This window comes from Alosa pseudoharengus, unplaced genomic scaffold (genome assembly GCF_046254945.1).
Source record: "Alosa pseudoharengus isolate Yale_2024_CS ecotype anadromous, Long Island Sound unplaced genomic scaffold, YU_APseudo_1.1 YU_APseudo_1.1_scf_16, whole genome shotgun sequence".
NCBI lineage: Eukaryota > Metazoa > Chordata > Actinopteri > Clupeiformes > Clupeidae > Alosa > Alosa pseudoharengus.
In genome coordinates this window covers 11,995,048-12,012,160 of record NW_027468630.1, presented here as the reverse complement: position 1 = coordinate 12,012,160, position 17,113 = coordinate 11,995,048, and the positions used below count along the sequence as shown (strand labels likewise).

The window sequence follows — 17,113 nt, the reverse complement described above, 5'->3', positions numbered from 1 at the left end:
GTGTGTGCCTTCTATAATCTGCAGTGACCCCTATCCAAGGCTTTTTCAGAAGGATGTGGAGGGCAGTGTGCTGCTGTGCAACTTCCCAGGAGGAGGATTGAGACACTCCAATAACGACCTCTTCTACCAGGGGAGAACAACTACTGGCACCTTTTAAACAATAAATGAATTTGATTTGCCTCCCCTCAGTGTTGTATTAGCAATGGTATTATATCCAGCTGTGCTGGTGCTTTTCTTCAACTGACAATCTATTTTGTGTTGTGAACTTTCAGCAGACTTTTAGCTTAAAGATGGACTCCAGCAGTTTATAGAACCCCTAAATCTCTTGTCTGTTCAGACATTCGTTACATTCAGAAGTGCAGTGTATATGTGCAGCGTATGATTGAAAGAGCACTGACAGTAGTGAATTGGCCGAGGATGTCTGTCATTAGACTTCTGACCAAACAGTAAAAACAGGTCTTGTGTGGTGTTTCAGTTGAACTCTAAATCCTAATACCTAGATTTGAGGATACAACAAGATATTTATACAACCCCAAAACAGAAAAAGTTGGGACGTTGTGTAAAATATGAATAAAAACAGAATCTAATAATCTGCAAATCTCTTAAACTCATGTTTAGTTGCAAAAAGAACACAGACAACATATCAAATGTTGAAAATGACAAATTTTACTATTTTGTGGAAAATATATGCTAATTTTGAATTTGATACCAGCAACATGTTTCAAAAAAAGTTGGGACGGGGTAATAAAATGCTGGAAAAGTTGTGTAATGATAAAGAAAACAAAATGAAGAATGTTTCACAACTAATTAGGGTAAGTGGCAACACAATTGGGTATGAAAAAGAGCATCCTAGAGAGGCAGGGACTTTAGAAGTAAAGATGTAGGGGTATTCATCACTATGTGTAAACTTGCGTGCACAAATGATGAAACAATGTCATTTTAATGCTTCTTAGCATAAAATTGTGAAGTATTTGGGGAGTTAATAATCTACAGGACATAATATTATTAAAACTAGGGCTGTCAATCGATTAAAAAAATTAATCTAATTAATTACATACTCTGTGATTAATTAATCTAAATGAATCGCATATATAATTTTTGCTGTGAAAGTATTTTAAATATTTAAATTCAAATGAATCATTGAATAATCAGCATTAGTGACATTAAAGTTCAAAGACTCTTTTATTATTAGTTTCACTGTTCAAATAATTGCCATAATAATCTATGATATGACCTAATATGCTGAGGAAATAAATTCAAAAGTGCTTAGGGAAGAAGTTTTTTTCACATACAAGGCATTTCAGGCCACAGATATAACCTAGGGGACACAATGAAAATAAATTAACACTCCCCTCAATGTAAACACTTATTTCTTTGCATTGATGTGCGACTACAGAGTTGATGAACTCCGGTGATATGCAAATCCTTGCTGCAGACATTGCAGAGGACTTTATTTTCAACACTTTATTTTTTATCAACACCATCAGGCCGTTTTTTAAAAGTAAATGTTCCAATCAATGATCCAGGCAGCACGTTTTCTTCTCTCTCCTTCATTTTACGGTCTAATTTTTACTGACTAGAACGGCTCGGGGTCAGAGGTCATACGGAATCGATTAATCTGCACTAATTTTTTTAATCAGTTATTTTTTCTCAAATTAATTAATCAAATTTAATCAGTTATTTTGACAGCCCTAATTAAAACATTTAGAGAATCCAGAGAAATCTTTGCAAACAAGGGAAAGAGCTGAAAAACACATTGGATGGCCGTGGTCTTTTGGACCTCAGATGGCACTGCATCAATACCAGACCTGTTAACAGACCTGTCATTGTATGGGCTCAGGAAAATCTCTGATAACCTTTGTCTATGTGCACAGTTTAATATCAATTCAAAAACTGCAGCCAACATTGTAACAGCTAAAATTGTATTGAGACATGATACAGAAAATACCACCCTCTTATCTGGGCCTGAGCTTGTTTAAAATGAACTGAGGTAACGTGGAAAAAGGTCCTGTGGTTAGACCAATCAAAGTTTGCCATTCTTTTTGGAAATCAAGGACTCATCTGGGCTAAAGAGGAGAGGGCCTATCCAACCTATCCAACTTGTTTTAGTGTTCACTTCGAAACCCAACATCTATGACGGTGTGGAGGAGCATTAGTGCCAACAGCATGGGCATCTTGCACATTTGGCACAGCACAAACAATTCTGAATGATGTATACAGGTTTTGAGCAACATATACTGCCATCCAGGCAATGTCTTTTCCAGAGACGACCTTGAATATTTCTGGAAAACAATGCCAAAATGAATTCCGCATATATTTAAATAGTATTTCTCCATAGAGGAAGAGTCCAGGTGCTAAGATGGCCTGTCTGCAGTCCTGATAAGTGAAATTAGGTGCATGATGAAATGCACATAATGAATTAAACTAAGAATACCCCATACTGTTGAGCAACTGAAATCCTATATCGTGGAGTAATGGGACAACATTTCATTATCAAAACTGTAGCAAATGGTCTCCTCAGTTCCTAAACATTTACAGAATTGTGTTAAATGAAGAGGTGAAGCAGCACAGTGGTAAACATGCTCCCGTCCCACTAGTCTCTTTTTTTGAAACATGTTGCTGGCATCAAATTCAAAATTAACATATACTTTCCATGAAATAGTCCAAATTTTCATTTTCAACATTTGATATGTTGTCTATGTCCTTTATGCTGCTAAATATGGGTTTACGAGACTTGTATATTATGACATTCTGTTTTTATTTGCATTTTACACAACGTCCCAACCAGGGTTGTGCACAATTCGAATTGCAATTCTGCTTCCTGTTTGCTACCTTAATTGGTCCCAACTTTTTCTGTTTTGGGGTTGTATATCAAAGAATGACATAAAAACATATCAGCCACTTACAGGATTTTATTAATAGAGAAATTGGCAAGCATATTCATGAATGTTTGTGTTTCTTTAGAGCATTTGACTTACACCATGAAACAGTATTTTTCTATCACACAATCACACTATACAGCCAAACATTACCAACACTACTTCTGAAATTAAATAATCAACACTATTAACATACAACACTACAGTCTGGTCTTGGCAGTGGCCGAATATTTGAAAGGTAATATTTAAGGATTCCCTTATGAAACGTACCCAGCAGAACTGCAGATAGTTGAGTTTGTTTTATACTGTATTAATTTATTCATTTGTATTTAGAGGACTGGGAAAGGACAAAATGACACCTCGTCTTCTTTTCTTTTGGACTTCAGGATAATGAGCTAATTGGATCAGACTGGCTAGATAGCTGGTCAGTGCATATCATTTTGCTAAGGGTTCCTCATCACATCTGATCAATGGTTTCCTGATTCAACCCTTCCCCATGAATTGCATTTTGGCATGTTGAACAAAAAGGTATACTGACATCAAACAAAATATGCTACAAAAATGTGCTTCACACAAAATATATCAGCACATCAGGCATGTATACCTGCTCAGTGATTTGAGGGAGAATATCATTTCACTGAAATAAATCCTGATTTACATTTACAAGTGGGTCCAATCTACTCTGAACATATAGAGCTAACCATTTGCTATGATTATTTCCACAATTGTGACGGAAATGTACATATCAGGCTGCTCAAAGCACCTGTTGGCTCTGAGCACATCACAAGACAGAAACAAGTCAAAAGCAGGATCTGAGAACATATTGTACACACTATTTATAAATAAAGTATTGATATGTATTGACAAATTAAATACAATATAAAGTCTTGATATTTATAGGCCAATTGACAGAGGGGATCAAGGGTCCATCCCATGGCTTTCCACAACAAGCTGCAAAAGAAGATGAACGAAGGTACATGAAAAGAAGATACAGTATCTTTATATTTCAAGTTTAAAGACTAGATGTAATATCATAGGGTGGGATGCAACAAATAAAGACTGGTGTCACACGCAGGCAAAAAGCAGGCATGAAATATATTGGGTTCTGGCGTATAACACAGGTTACATCTGATATTTTTAACTATGTATGCAGTTATAACAAAGTCCTTTTAGGCAAGTCCCTCCACTCGGCGGCCATATTGTAACGCTTTTTGGGCACTTATCGGGCATCTATTTTGGGCAGAACTGCGTGTACGCAAGGCTTCACGAATCATGTTACACTAACCTCGCTCCACCTGCAAGCTCACAAAACATGATTGACACAATGTATTCACATGGCAACTTTTGGTGGCAGAATATGTGTAGATGACAGCCATGTTTGCATTATGAACTAACACCATAAATTTCTATGGGAGATTCTTTGAGTGCTGTGTCTCCTTATTAGAAAGTCTCCACTTTCTCCACAACAAAAAACATTACAAAAGACCACACACAAACAGCTGGAGCATTTTTGGGCTTGATGTGCAGTGCACCACAGTGTTCATATTAGTGATGCCTGCACACTCCTGAACATGAAGCCTTCCAGAAGCAGGCCTATACTGAATATAGATAAAGGATGCCTACCGGTATATTACATGATAGATGATGTAATAGAAGAAAATCTTAAAGATGATGAAATCTTAAAATAATCACTTTTGCTATACTATTATGACAGGGTTAAGGTTAACGATGCTGTATTTAAATTAATCAAGATTGAGTCCTTTGGAACTCTACTAGCATCGAGTGTCTGGAGCCAAGAGACTTCCACTGTTCCCAGACTAAAAGGCAGAGGGGAAAAGGACTACTAGCAGAGGATGCGTACTAGTATAGGTAGAATACAATTATTAATTATTGCTTATTTAGAACGTTTTAGTAACATTCTGTACGAATACAGCAGGGATGTATGTCGCTTTGGACAAAGGCGTCTGCAAAATACCATAACCATAACCATTACCATGATGGTACATACCTGTATCTACTCCCAGAAATATCTCAAGTACCAAATGGTTTCGTTCTTCAACTGAGGTCCAAACAAGGGGTTGGTTTGAGCCAGGATGGCTATTAACCAGCTGAGATGGAGCACAAATTAATTAATTACATGATACTTACATCATAGTTCAAGGGTGAATACGTTATAAGAGGTTAAGAAAAAGAGTGTTACTTGTATAGGTCTACTTGATAGCATATTGTTCAATGGCCTACAACAGAAATGGACGCACGTTTATACTTACAACAAATAGCAGCAGACGGCTGTCAATATCAAACTTGTGATGATAACTCTGAAACGAAAACAAAACGAATAAAAAATGATTAGATGAACTGGTAGATGAAGGATCACTTAGAGAATGTGTAGTTTACATCAGACATAGTGAGAAATCAAGGTTGTGGCAGTCAGGCAGAAATAGGTAGCAAGATGCACTGCACTACACTGCGCTAAGGATGCTAAAACGACGGGCCTTATAAGAAAACCGTTCCGAGTCCTCCTTACCCTAAAATACAAACAATATAAAGCTCAACCCGAAACAACACAATATATGTTTCTCAATATCCTTGACTATGCATTTCGCTCGATGGCTTCAGATAAATAATTCAATAAATCGTATAGAGGACTACTAGAATCACTGACGTTTAAAGCCTACTTACCCTCTATTTGGACCTTTTGGCACGAAAAAGGGGGCTACAACTCCAACCAAACCCCACAGTGTTGTAAAACAAATCATCGGCCAGGCAAGCGAGTGGGAAACCATTTTGCAAAACGATTATTATCTTTGTTTTATCCTTGGTGTATCCCTGATGATGGGCTGGAATAACGATGCGTTCTCACGTAAGCTGCAAGTGGGCGACTTGTCCCACCTACTTTCGTCAGACCGCTTTAGATTGGCTGCAACGCTCTGTCAGTTCCGTTTTACTCCGTTTTTACTGGATCAAGTGCAGCATCAATCAGAATTACAAGCAAAGCTTTGGCACTGGTTGACACAGTCCGCAGGAGGGCATTGACAGTCAGAGGGCTTCCACAACGGTCAGTTTGCCTTTAAATATGTTAAAACTAAGAACACACCTGTGCGCGCATATGACGTCTCTATCTTTACCCTTTCCGTAGACGTAGCGTAGGCTATTGGTTTATGTGTCTCCCTGATCAAAAATGAATATGAAAACATATGGGATGCAATCTTTTTAAATGTAAGCTTACTGACAAAAATGTGTGGTTCTCTGGGTCTTCATTTATTCACTTGGAATAGGCTAGTATCCTACACTTGCACAAAACGACCTGCTCTTAGACTATACTTTGATGAGACAAAATATGGACCCTGTTACATGTATCCAAATTAACCAGTAGATGGCAGTGTCAGATTAAATTTAGGAAAACTTCGGAAGCAATGCATTAGGGCTACAGGTAGATACTCTGAATGTTTTAATGCGGTCTTAAAACAGCAATGAAACCAATCTATAGATCTCTTTTTGGTTTGAGCCACCTAAATCATACAAGGCCACATATGTCTGGCAACGCCACTGCCACATGGCTCTTACGTTACAAGGTCAGATGAGGTTGGCATGGAGGCTGCCAGTATAGTGGTACATGTAAATCTCAAAGTTACAGCCTTGCAGAGTTTCTAGCCACCAAGCCAGCGGCCCCTCTGGCTATTTGAAGTTAAGAAGCCATGTGAGAGAAGCATGATTAGTGTGCAGGCGAGAGTGGCTCCAGTAGGCCTAGCTCTGTGGTGGTAAATCCCCCCAGGATGACTGCCAGCAGCTCTCAGCACAGTTGTTCCTCTCTGGTTGGCTGATATAACAGCTGATATAGGAGATGACTTGCCCCTCGCGCTTGCCCTTGTGGCATAGATCTGGAGAGAAACACACGTTGCAGTGTCTAGGAAGAATAGTCAGTGCGGGTCTGGGAACTCTGGCCAACTCTGGGAAGGTCTGCTGCTGGACTCGATGATGCCTGTCTCAGCCATTTCTTCTGTTTGTCCACTTTGCAGCCGACAAGGGCCACTTCAGTGTTGATCTCATGCTGGACCAAGCGTGACCTCATCAGGACATTGGTGACGCGCTTCAGGAGCTTCTGCAGCTTCTGTCTCAGGCTGGCCTCTGGGCACACACAGCTCCGCTGATATAGGTGCTTGATCGCCTGTCCGGTTTCATCTGTCAGCAGTTGTCTTGGGACGGCAAGTTCTGGCAGTGGCAGCCGTGGTGCGGAAGCTTTTCTAGAACAGGTGGCACTATTGTGGTGATCTCTTGGACCATCAGTGGGCCGTGCCGTGCCATGGCACTGCAGTAGCTCTGTTTGACTCATGACAGTTGTGATCACGACGGTGGTGAGGTGGTGGGGTCCAGGACCAGTGGTTGCAATATGGAAGACTCCTGGGTTGGGTTCAGCATAGCAACCCAGGTTCTCTTTATTACTCCAATGGCAAGAGACCAGCTTGTCTTGATCTATGAAAACTCATCAGCCGAAACAGCACTGGCGTGCCGCTGTAATGGCTGCTCTGCTGACTGGTGACCTGCCGGGACATTGGCTTGCCTTCCAGGCTAAGGGTCACCTGGTCCCCTGTCTCCTCTGACCAGGTGATTAACTGGACTGCTAGCTAAGATTTGGATGAGGTAGTTCTCAAGCAGGTCTTCACTATTGTAGCAGGATAGCTTCATCATTCCTCATCATGGTGTCTCCACTGCTATCACCTGGACGGTGGTGGCTGTTTCCTCCGTCTGTCCTGAGTGATCTATGGCACCTGGACTCAGGTTCTGACGAAGTTGCAGTGGGGCTACCTGGTCAACTGGGTCCTGGTGGAGTGGTGGACTCTGTGACTTCTTCCTTATACTGACCGTGTTGGGCATGGAGCACTGGCTCCATTGGCTACTTCCTCCAGCCATTCTCAAAGCAGGAACATGGTCGGATCTGTTAAGGTTCTCATGTCCTACCCTGCTGCAGCAGGTCAGTCAGAATCTCGGTTTGTTCAAGTGTCGTCATCTCAAGATTGCCCCTCTGACACCAAATTGATTGTTGTGTTGAAATGAGGCCCCAGGTTTTCTAAAACCGCTGATAGACTTAACAAGATGAACAAGATGACTCTCATTTTAGCCACACACCCAAGTATGTATCAATTGTGAGAGCGGACTACATTAAAAAGCTCAGTCCAGCAAAAGAATCAGCACATTTGCCAACATAAACGTGTGAGTAATGTTACGCTTGGACGGCAGCTTCATCTCCCCCAATTTCTGCGTGATGAGGGAAGAGTTAAGGAATCCTCTGAAGTATAGGGAGTGCTGTGAGATTCAGGAGCTAACAGGGCTATTGTGTCCTGGGATGACTCAATGGCAGCTGCATCCAGTGGGAGGGAGATATCGCCTGCCTGCTATCTCCAAGCGGCCTGGAGGGTCCAGTTGGGAGAGTGAAGACAGGCAAGGACTCGGAGCCCAGATAAACACCATATCCAGGGACAACAGAAGCCACTCTCTCTCAAGTACTGCTCTGAGGTCGGCAGTATTTGTTTGAGAGTTTTGATGGTATCTATGGTGATGAGACAAAGTCTAGAGAGTGTTGCGTGAGAGACCACAATAGTGAATAAAAAATGGTATTGTATGACATAGGTCTGCACTTATCTGATGAGCTCTGCACACAATGCTCATCATTATTCCATTGATGTTTCAGGGTAAATAAGGTTTTCTTTGTGTGTGTGTATCTATTTATCTATCTGCCTGTCTATCTCCATCTCTATCAAATTACACCTGCCTCTATCTCTGTCTGTCTTTCTATTTATCTATCTGCTGATGTATTAATTTGACCACTGTCTGTATTCACATGTATGTACAGTATATGACATGTTTACCTTGCCCATTGTTTCTCAGCCTGAGGGAATCTTTCTTGAGACGTTTAAACATACAGCACCCTTTAGTCACTGAGGCACCCAGCTGGTTTTGCCGATGACAAATCGTGACTGGGCCTAACACTACAGAGAAGCATGTCATGTAGTCTGATACGCCTGGAGCTCCACATCGCCTATAATAAATCACATGAGAGCTCTTGTCTTCTTTATGAGTGGCCTGACATGGCATGCACACAGTCACTTCATAACCCAAGAATGCATTTCCCTCACAGGTCCATATCCCATGAGAGGAAATGTACTCTGTGCAGGAGTTCAGCTCAAGTCCAAGAACTCTAAAATAACTCCATTAATTCCCCTCTCATTTCAGAAGAGTGTGCAGGTAAATGCAAACCATTAGAACAAGTTTTAAGAGTTACTGATGCAAACACAGTGGTGGGATTTCATTGAGAATCCAACAGTCTGATTACCCTCTACTAGTTACTTGCGAGTTATAAAATAAATGCTTAAGCAATATTAAGATATTATGTTAAGGGATTCCTACAGAATTTGCTATAGAGTAATGATAACCAGGTATGGGGTGGTTTCAGCATGTGGGCCGAAATAAGATACAAAGCAGGGATGGAGCCCACATATGGTATTGACAACCCCCTGTGGAAGAGCCTTATCGGCCAAGTATGTGTTATATAGGAGGTTTACGTCAACGAGTGCTGCGTGGTTACGATATGCGACTGGTGACCTCACTGCCCAAACATCCCCTCTTAGGTTTTGACGGGTCATTTTTAAGCGGCAGCTCTCGTCCACATGCACTTAGGAACTCTGGCCTTATCGGTTCCGAGTGCGGTTGGAGCTGACTCTGTCCACACACTGGCCTCCTGCAGCTACTATCAGGGATGGGAAAGAATGTTTAGGGGTCGCTAATCTGCCCTGACATGACATTACAACACTACATAAGATTAAGATGATGCCATAGAGGACAATGATGATACCGACTTGTAAAGAGGCATTATGGAGTTTTGTTTAAAACTAGGGACTTAACCAACCAACCAACCAAATAGCCTTGTAAACAGCAACAATAATAGGCTTTTATAAAAGCTAGCTAGCTTCCAAACTGCTGTAATTTGATTGTGGGTTTCCAAGCAGGCTAAACAGTATAGCCTTGGTGGCCAGAGGGAATGTTAGTTGTGTTGATCTCTCCTTTACATGATCATTTACCATCAGAATTAATTAGAAGATTTTACAGAAATTACTTACTTGACATTAAAAAACATCAGAACCTGCTGCGCAATGCAGTTGTAACATAATCCAGACTTTGTAGCACTTGTACCCCAGACTTTGTAGCACTTTGAATTGTATTTGAATTATAGACATCTGCATATTATGTGCTTTCTGAATATACACCATCATTAGAAAGATATAGCAAGACCCTCTTGTGAGAAACATAAAAAAGGAAATACTGCAAACTAAAACAAGTCAGTTAATTTATTGTATGTGTGCATTGCTTTGAATATTATAAAGAAATTAATATGCACATTTCCATTTGGAAAATACAAGTTTCACTTGAAATAACTTTATACAGTTTTACAACATGTCAGATAAAAGGTGCCACTTAAACTACAGTCCACTCAGGTACATGAATCCCCACTTGTCAAGAGGACAAGGACTAATGAGCTCTTGAACGGGTTTCAGAAAGAGTAACGGATTCTGAAATAGAGAAGACAAACATAAAAGACAGAGAAATATAGAAAATAGGAGACAGTTAAAAAAGGCCAGCATTTTTTCTTGCAGAATTTAGAATGAACATGCACTCAAAAAGCACTGCACCCCATCAGAATGAAATACAGGCATGCCAAAACACACTTGAAATGCGAGGCAATGGAATGAACAAACATTTTAGTGTTGGAAATAGTGAGGTGAAAGGTTGTATGTGGACCGAACAGTAGGTGCTGAACAGTATAGAAAGCTGATCATGCTTTCTTATGATGAGAGTGACCACTACACAACGCCAGGTGACCATGCAGAGTTGATCACCTTCAGGGCTGACATGATTCAGACTCAGAGGTGTCAACGTAGGGAACTTGGAAAAAGACTAAAAGTGAATCAAAGAAGAGAAAAATAAAAGAAAGACATTACGACATGGACAGAAAGCTAGCAAAGAGCAACAGCACGAGAGAAAAGGACATCACACGCATGTTTTAGTTAAATCAGTGAGAAACATGTCAGTGAAAAATTCTCCCTAAATGTGTACGTTTACAAATAAATGCTTATTACCATGTAAAATATCATGGATGTAAACTGTCACTGCTTAACTCTTCACATATTGGACATGTCACACTGGTAGGTGTAAAACTGTGTCCAGCCAGTGATGGGTTTCAGTCAATAAGCTTAACTGTTCAGTGTATAAATGTGGAGAACACCAGAAATCTAACAAGATCTTTGGTGAAAAAGCAGTTCATTTCTACAGAGTCTCCATTGTCTTTGGGGTACATGGCATATAAGGTGCTCTTTCATACATGCAATTGTGTTGTTCATGCATACAAGTACTCGATCGGGTGAGTGACAGCTGTGGAATGACATGCCTTTAAAACTACTGATGAACCAGATTCAGAGGATGAAGATGAGCAATGTTAATTCTGCCGTTCTCCTCTCTGCTGTCAGAAATCAAGCAGACGATGAAGGTGCTCAGTGCACCTTTTTTCGTCACTTTCTAACTCTGTCCTGCAAAGAGAAGAGGGTATGAAACTCATCCTTCTCTGAACCTGGGTCATCTTTACATGGACTGGAAAAGAGATGGCACCAAGGGTATGCCAGTCAGAGAGATCCCACAGACCTACTTTCATCCAGCTGCATTTCAAGAACACAAACGTACAGGCACAACTGCACAAGTCAGCAAAATTAAAGTTTGGGGGGAAAAAAAAGTCAAATAAAAAAAAGTGTTACAATTCAATGGTACAGCATGTTTGAGATGGAAGATACTTCTCATATGTTTTCTAACGGAAGATTGTAACACATGCATCCACACACACAAATGTAAACCTGTTAAAGGAAGATTTGGCAGTGAATGGCTTAAAAGATGAAACCCTGTTTTGGCATTTTCATTGCACATGGCCTTACAGGCACACACTGCCTCTCCTGCTGAGTTCTATTGGGTTTAGTAAACGTACAGCATTTGCACAAATCTCATCATTCTTATCTGCACACAACAAATTCATAAAAACAATCTCTCAAACAGGCACATGCACGGGCCAGGACAGACCACCATTATAAAGTGCTTCAAGACATTGTGCATTAATCACAATGTTCAGAAAGACTGGGACTACAGTAACCTGAAGTAAAAGCACTGAAAACACATCTGGAGGAGTTGTCCTGAGCAACTCATCAGATAGATTCAGAAAGGAGATTTGGATGTAAGGATGTACATTTAGATTCTTCAGGCATATCGCGCTACCCACACATCAATCCTAGGACGTGAAACATGTTTTACATCAGGCACTTGCTAATTGTCTTTAATTTTCTTGAAATTACCTTAAGAGCAAACTAACGCCTGCTTTGAGCAGATTGTTAGGAAAAAAACAAACAAACTTATAGGTATATACACAGTGGCCAGCCATCATCAATACCAGCATGCAGTTCAAACATGCGTTGAGGAAACGCGAATGAAAGCTCTAAAATGGCACGGAGCCCCAGAGGATCATGGGAGTTCCATTCTTTTTTAAGTGGGCGTGAAGCCCAGCTGCTGTTGGGCCCACTGTACGAGGGTCTGGAGGGACAGTGGCCCAGGGCCGGGGGCCGCGTCAGCGCCGCGCTCGAGCTCGGCGTACATGTGGAGCAAAACCTCCATCTGGATGCCCATCAGGGGCAGACCCACGCTCAGCAGCTCGTACAGGAAGCCATAGTCCTCTGCGTGGGCCCAGAGGTGGACGCGCGTGGCCTGGGCGGCGCCACGTAGCCAGCAGGACAGGCGGCGGGGCACGGCACACACGGCCCGCGTCACGTGCACGGGCCAGCTCAGGCTCTTCCTGAGCAGCGAGCCCAGGGTACCTGGAGACTGCCGCGCGCTGATGCCCACACTGGAACTGTCCGTCTCAGAGGCGTCCTGGACAACTGTGCCGTGGTTTCTCTGGAAACAGAGATGCATACACACCGGTCAGGCATCAGATATGGGAGAGGAAGAGGAAGACGTGCTATGTGATTGATGAGGTGGAGGTCAGTTACCATGTGCAGACCAAAAGCTCTCTCTCGCTTCACACCGGATGTGCGTTGTGCAAAGTGCAGTTTGCAGTACAGCTTGCCTGAGGAAAGAGCATGAATGAAGACCTACAAATAGCAATAAATTACATCATAACTGATACACTGGGGCATTTTTCAGGTGTGGCATCTGTGACAGGGTTGTGCACAATTCAAATTGCAATTCTGCTTCCTGTTTGCTACCTCAATTGAAATGCAAGTGAAATTCAAGAATTGAATTGGAATTTAAGAGCCAGTTTCAATTCAATTCTGGAATTTTTGCACAAGTCTGATCTGTGACTCACCAGTTTCAGAATCGAAGGCATGTCTTCCCTGGCTTAACGAAGCACTGCATGTGTCACAGCGGAAACACTCTCTGTGGAAGAACAGGCCCTCAGCACTGATTCGCTCCACAACATAGACCCGTCTGTTACAGGCGTGACATAACTCGCTGCCACCTAACTCCCTACGGAAGGAGCCCTGTGAGGGGGGAGAGAGAGAACGAGACAGAGAGAGAGAGGGCGAGTTATATGACACAGTAACTTTATTGATGTTTGATCTGGCTCTGCCTGGCCTTGCCTGGCCTTGCCTGGCCTGGGAGAGTTCAGGAGGGTGCCAGTGTTTAGACTTTGTCTCATCTGTTTAATCACGTGTGGGCAGAGTAGAATAATGTGGAGGCAGACTTCCCTCCTCAACGTGCTGAAATACTCTGCCGTGGCCAACCAGGAAACAGATTTTTGAAAAAAATATATAAAAAAACAGGAAGCATTCACACACACAAGGGCAGGTTGAGTCAGTTTTTCCAGAGGGTCACCCTGGTTGAATTTGACGTTTCCCTTATGAACAAACTACCGTCCCGTTTCCCACAGAACCGCCTTACTCACCACCCCCCCCCAACACACACACACACACACACACACTCCTGTACAGCTGGAGGGTGACGCTGCCCCTCATGTGCCACTGAGAGTGTGAAAACTAACCTGGAACACATCCTCTGTGGCCTACACACACACACACACACACACACAGCCACATGCGGTAAGGTAACATTTGGCACGCTAACACCACAAAGCCCAAGGCTGCAATAACCTGCCAGCCAGGTGAGGAAAAGTTCAGGAAGTTACAATCCCACCATATTTATCTAACTCCTTCTGTGCCTGAAGCCAGTTCCCCTACATAAGATATTTCTGCTAGTCCTGACAAGGATATTTATCATATTAAACAAGCACATGCATACGTTTGCATACACACACACGCACACACAGATCACTGCTGATGGGTATGTCCAGCGAGCTTACCGGGGAGGTAGGAGGACTGTTGGCCTTGGGCCTGTGATCGCTCTCATAGAGAGAGGCTATAGTCTCAGCCCTGGCTCCTACCACCAGAGACACCTTCCCCACCGTGCGCTGACGGACGCAGACAGACACAGAGTAGGGAGGAAAAGAAGGAGTGAGAGAAGAAGAAAGGAACAGAGACATCTTTGATGCAGACAGTATCAGGGGTCAGTTCAGATAAACCAGACACTATCAGGGGTCAGTTCAGATAAACCAGACAGTATCAGGGGTCAGTTCAGATAAACCAGACACTATCAGGGAGTTAGTTCAGACAAACCAGACACTATCAGGGAGTTAGTTCAGATAAACCAGACAGTATCAGGGGTTAGTTCAGATAAACCAGACAGTATCAGGGAGTTAGTTCAGACAAACCAGACAGCAGAGGAAGTAAGTCAGCAGAGGAATTTGAATTGGAAACACAACTGGGCTCAACACCTGTTTGCATGCAGCACGTGGTTAGATATCAGTAAAAGATACTGATCCCAAAGTCCTCAGATGTTTTCCTCCCACTCAGATGGACCCACATTATTTTTTTTCACCCAGCGTTAGAAGCATGCCTCAGATTTGACCCTGTGATCCCAAACCACTCCTTCTTCCAAGGCCATTTGACTTCTAACGTGCAGCCATCCTCACCCCTCCACCCACCCATCAGTTTACCCATCAAACAGATTTCGATTTCAAACCATTTCTAGCAATGCCAAGACTGCCTGGAATGTTGTGCTATTGTGGAAACGGGGGAATGTTGGAGTGGTTTAGGGTCCTGCGTGTCCCTATGGCCTGATCCTGATCAGGAATCTACCCCTGAGGAGGGGTGTGTGTGTGTGTGTGTGTATGTCTTTGGGGCAGACAGTCCCATAAGGAGCAGCACCACAATAATAAACTTCCCTCCCTTTGATGTTCCCAGAGACTCGCTGGCTAATCTAAACCTGTGGCTTGGGCTTGGCCAAAAAAAATCACAGCACACACTGGCATGCAAGAGCTTCCTTTGGGGGCTGTGCGCTCTGCGGGCACTGATGGCAAGCGCATGGACACACGAACACGTTGACAGAAATACCTGCTTGGGAGCAGCAGGCTCTTGCTTTGACTGGGGTGTTTCTATTTGCTTGTGGAGCGTAAAATGGGATGTGTTGGCTCTACGCTGAAATCAAAACAAGATCATATCTGCTCATCACTCACTCTTTTCTGTTGTAAAGCAACATAAACAGCATGATGCTGTGAAGCAATGCATTAAAGTTCTGATATGTAAAACACAGTAGAATAACAACACTTCAGATTTCAGCTTTTAAAGTATAGGTTAGAAGCTTGAATACAGTACCACAAACTACGACGGATAACCATGCATGTTACAATAACATCATCTGCATAGAGAGCATGCAAGTGGCTTTGAGGCACTTGGAGGGGCACTCACCATCCGAATGTCATTGACTGCTTGTCTCTGAGCTGTGTTTCTACAAAGCTGCATATCTAATTCTTGGGGCCTCTGGGTTTAGTGTTATTTCCCCATCGAACATGTGCCGTGGGCAAAGAAATGAAGAAGAGAGATGACACTGTGGTTAATGATGAAAAGATGAAGTGTTCCAGGGAGGGTTAAAGATGGAGAGACTGGTCCATGAGTGGGGGGGGTGGATCCTTTACCTGCTGCGGCTGCTTCAGCAGACAGAATGTGGAGGATATGAAAGTGGGAGCAGGAGGAGCGGGAGGAGAAGAGGAAGGAGGAAGAGGAAGAGGAGGGGGGCAGGAGGAAGCAGGACATTCTGGCACAAGGGGCAGGAGTGGAGTTATTGCCGGAGTTATTTTGGGAGTTAGCTGGCTGTCGGAGTTAGGAGGCAGCGGCGGAGCAGAGGAGTCAGGCTGTCCGGAGCAGAGGAGGAGAAGGAGGTGAGGAGGAGGAGGCCCCCATGGACAGCAGAGAGGACGAGAAGAGTCAGAGAAGAGACAGACAGCAGTGTTAGAGGGGAAAGGCACTACTACCACCAGGAGCCTATGATGGGGTTATTGATGGAGTCTTCCTGCCCTGGCCTGCAGTACACTTGAGTCATGTGTTTGTATGATGTTTATGTGCTTGCATGGTGTATTTATGTTTGTGAGGGTGTGTGTGTGTGTGTGTGTGTGTGTGTGTGTGTGTGTGTGTGTGTGTGTGTGTGTGTGTGTGTGTGTGTGTGTGTGTGTGTGTGTGTGTGTGTGTTAACCTATTACTCATTAAGTATTTGTAGATGTCCCCCTGTAAAGACTCAAACCTGTTTCCCCATCCTGGATACTAATTGCATCAATTTCTGATATTCCTCATCATACACACACCCTATATTGGTAGGGGGAGGCCAAAACACATGCAGACAACGTCTCATCAAACAGATGTGAAGCTCTAACAAATGTGCAGTCCCACACTACAACCCATGCATACTCCCTGCACTCCTCTACCACGTGTCTTGCTGGCCTAACTGACTTGGTGCAGCAATAAAGACAAAGTCCCCATCCAGCTGCTCTCATGAGAACAATGCCAGTTGTGTTTCTACTAGCAGCTGGTAACCCAACAGGCTCCATTGTAAAGTCTGAGACCTGGCTCCCCATCCGGGTGGACTAGTGACCTTCTCCGAGGCACCTGCCAAACAACTTTTGTCTGCCATTTTGAGCAAAGATCTGATGACCTGAAACCCTGGACTCTTCCCTTTGTCTGCTCTGAGTGACAGGGAGTAAAAGTCATCTTCTGGCAGCGCTGGAAACCTGATGGCTGATGGCTTTCCCTGCAGCCTGTGGTAAAGCACCAGGGCTCCTACAACAAAGCCCCAAAGGTAACCATACCTCATACAGTACC

General features: G+C 43.1%; 2 protein-coding genes across 13 annotated transcripts in view; both read right to left on the bottom strand.

Moving 5' to 3' along the window:
* Window positions 1-2,908: 2,908 nt before the first annotated feature.
* On the bottom strand, window positions 2,909-5,861 carry atpv0e2 (ATPase H+ transporting V0 subunit e2). The gene is made up of 4 exons (XM_076288092.1): window positions 5,562-5,861; window positions 5,150-5,197; window positions 4,888-4,987; window positions 2,909-3,830 (listed from the first exon to the last, which is right to left on the bottom strand). The coding sequence occupies exons 1-3, from the start codon at window positions 5,663-5,665 to the stop codon at window positions 4,894-4,896; spliced, it is 246 nt and encodes an 81-aa protein (XP_076144207.1). The 5' UTR covers window positions 5,666-5,861; the 3' UTR covers window positions 2,909-3,830; window positions 4,888-4,893.
* A 4,347-nt stretch (window positions 5,862-10,208) lies between these two features.
* mical2a (microtubule associated monooxygenase, calponin and LIM domain containing 2a) overlaps window positions 10,209-17,113 on the bottom strand; it is a 37,543-nt gene continuing 30,638 nt past the window's right edge. For 3 of the 12 annotated variants that reach the window (XM_076287032.1, XM_076287036.1, XM_076287037.1), the window contains 3 exons: window positions 13,273-13,447; window positions 12,956-13,032; window positions 10,209-12,860 (listed from right to left, as the gene is read on the bottom strand). In XM_076287032.1, the coding sequence (XP_076143147.1) occupies window positions 12,453-12,860; window positions 12,956-13,032; window positions 13,273-13,447 (660 nt within the window). In that variant the 3' untranslated portion in view covers window positions 10,209-12,452. Of the gene's footprint in view, window positions 12,861-12,955; window positions 13,033-13,272; window positions 13,448-14,265; window positions 14,374-15,355; window positions 15,440-15,709; window positions 15,782-17,113 lie in introns of all 12 variants that reach the window. The other 9 variants (XM_076287028.1, XM_076287035.1, XR_012987270.1 and 6 more) reach the window with 8 other exon arrangements.

Coding starts and splice junctions, on each gene's coding strand:
- atpv0e2 (XM_076288092.1), bottom strand. CDS start 5,665: ATGGTTTCCCACTCGCTTGCCTGGCCGATGATTTGTTTTACAACACTG. Junction 5,198..5,561: donor CCAAAAGGTCCAAATAGAGG/GTAAGTAGGCTT, acceptor TTTTCGTTTCAG/AGTTATCATCACAAGTTTGA. Junction 4,988..5,149: donor GCCGTCTGCTGCTATTTGTT/GTAAGTATAAAC, acceptor GCTCCATCTCAG/CTGGTTAATAGCCATCCTGG.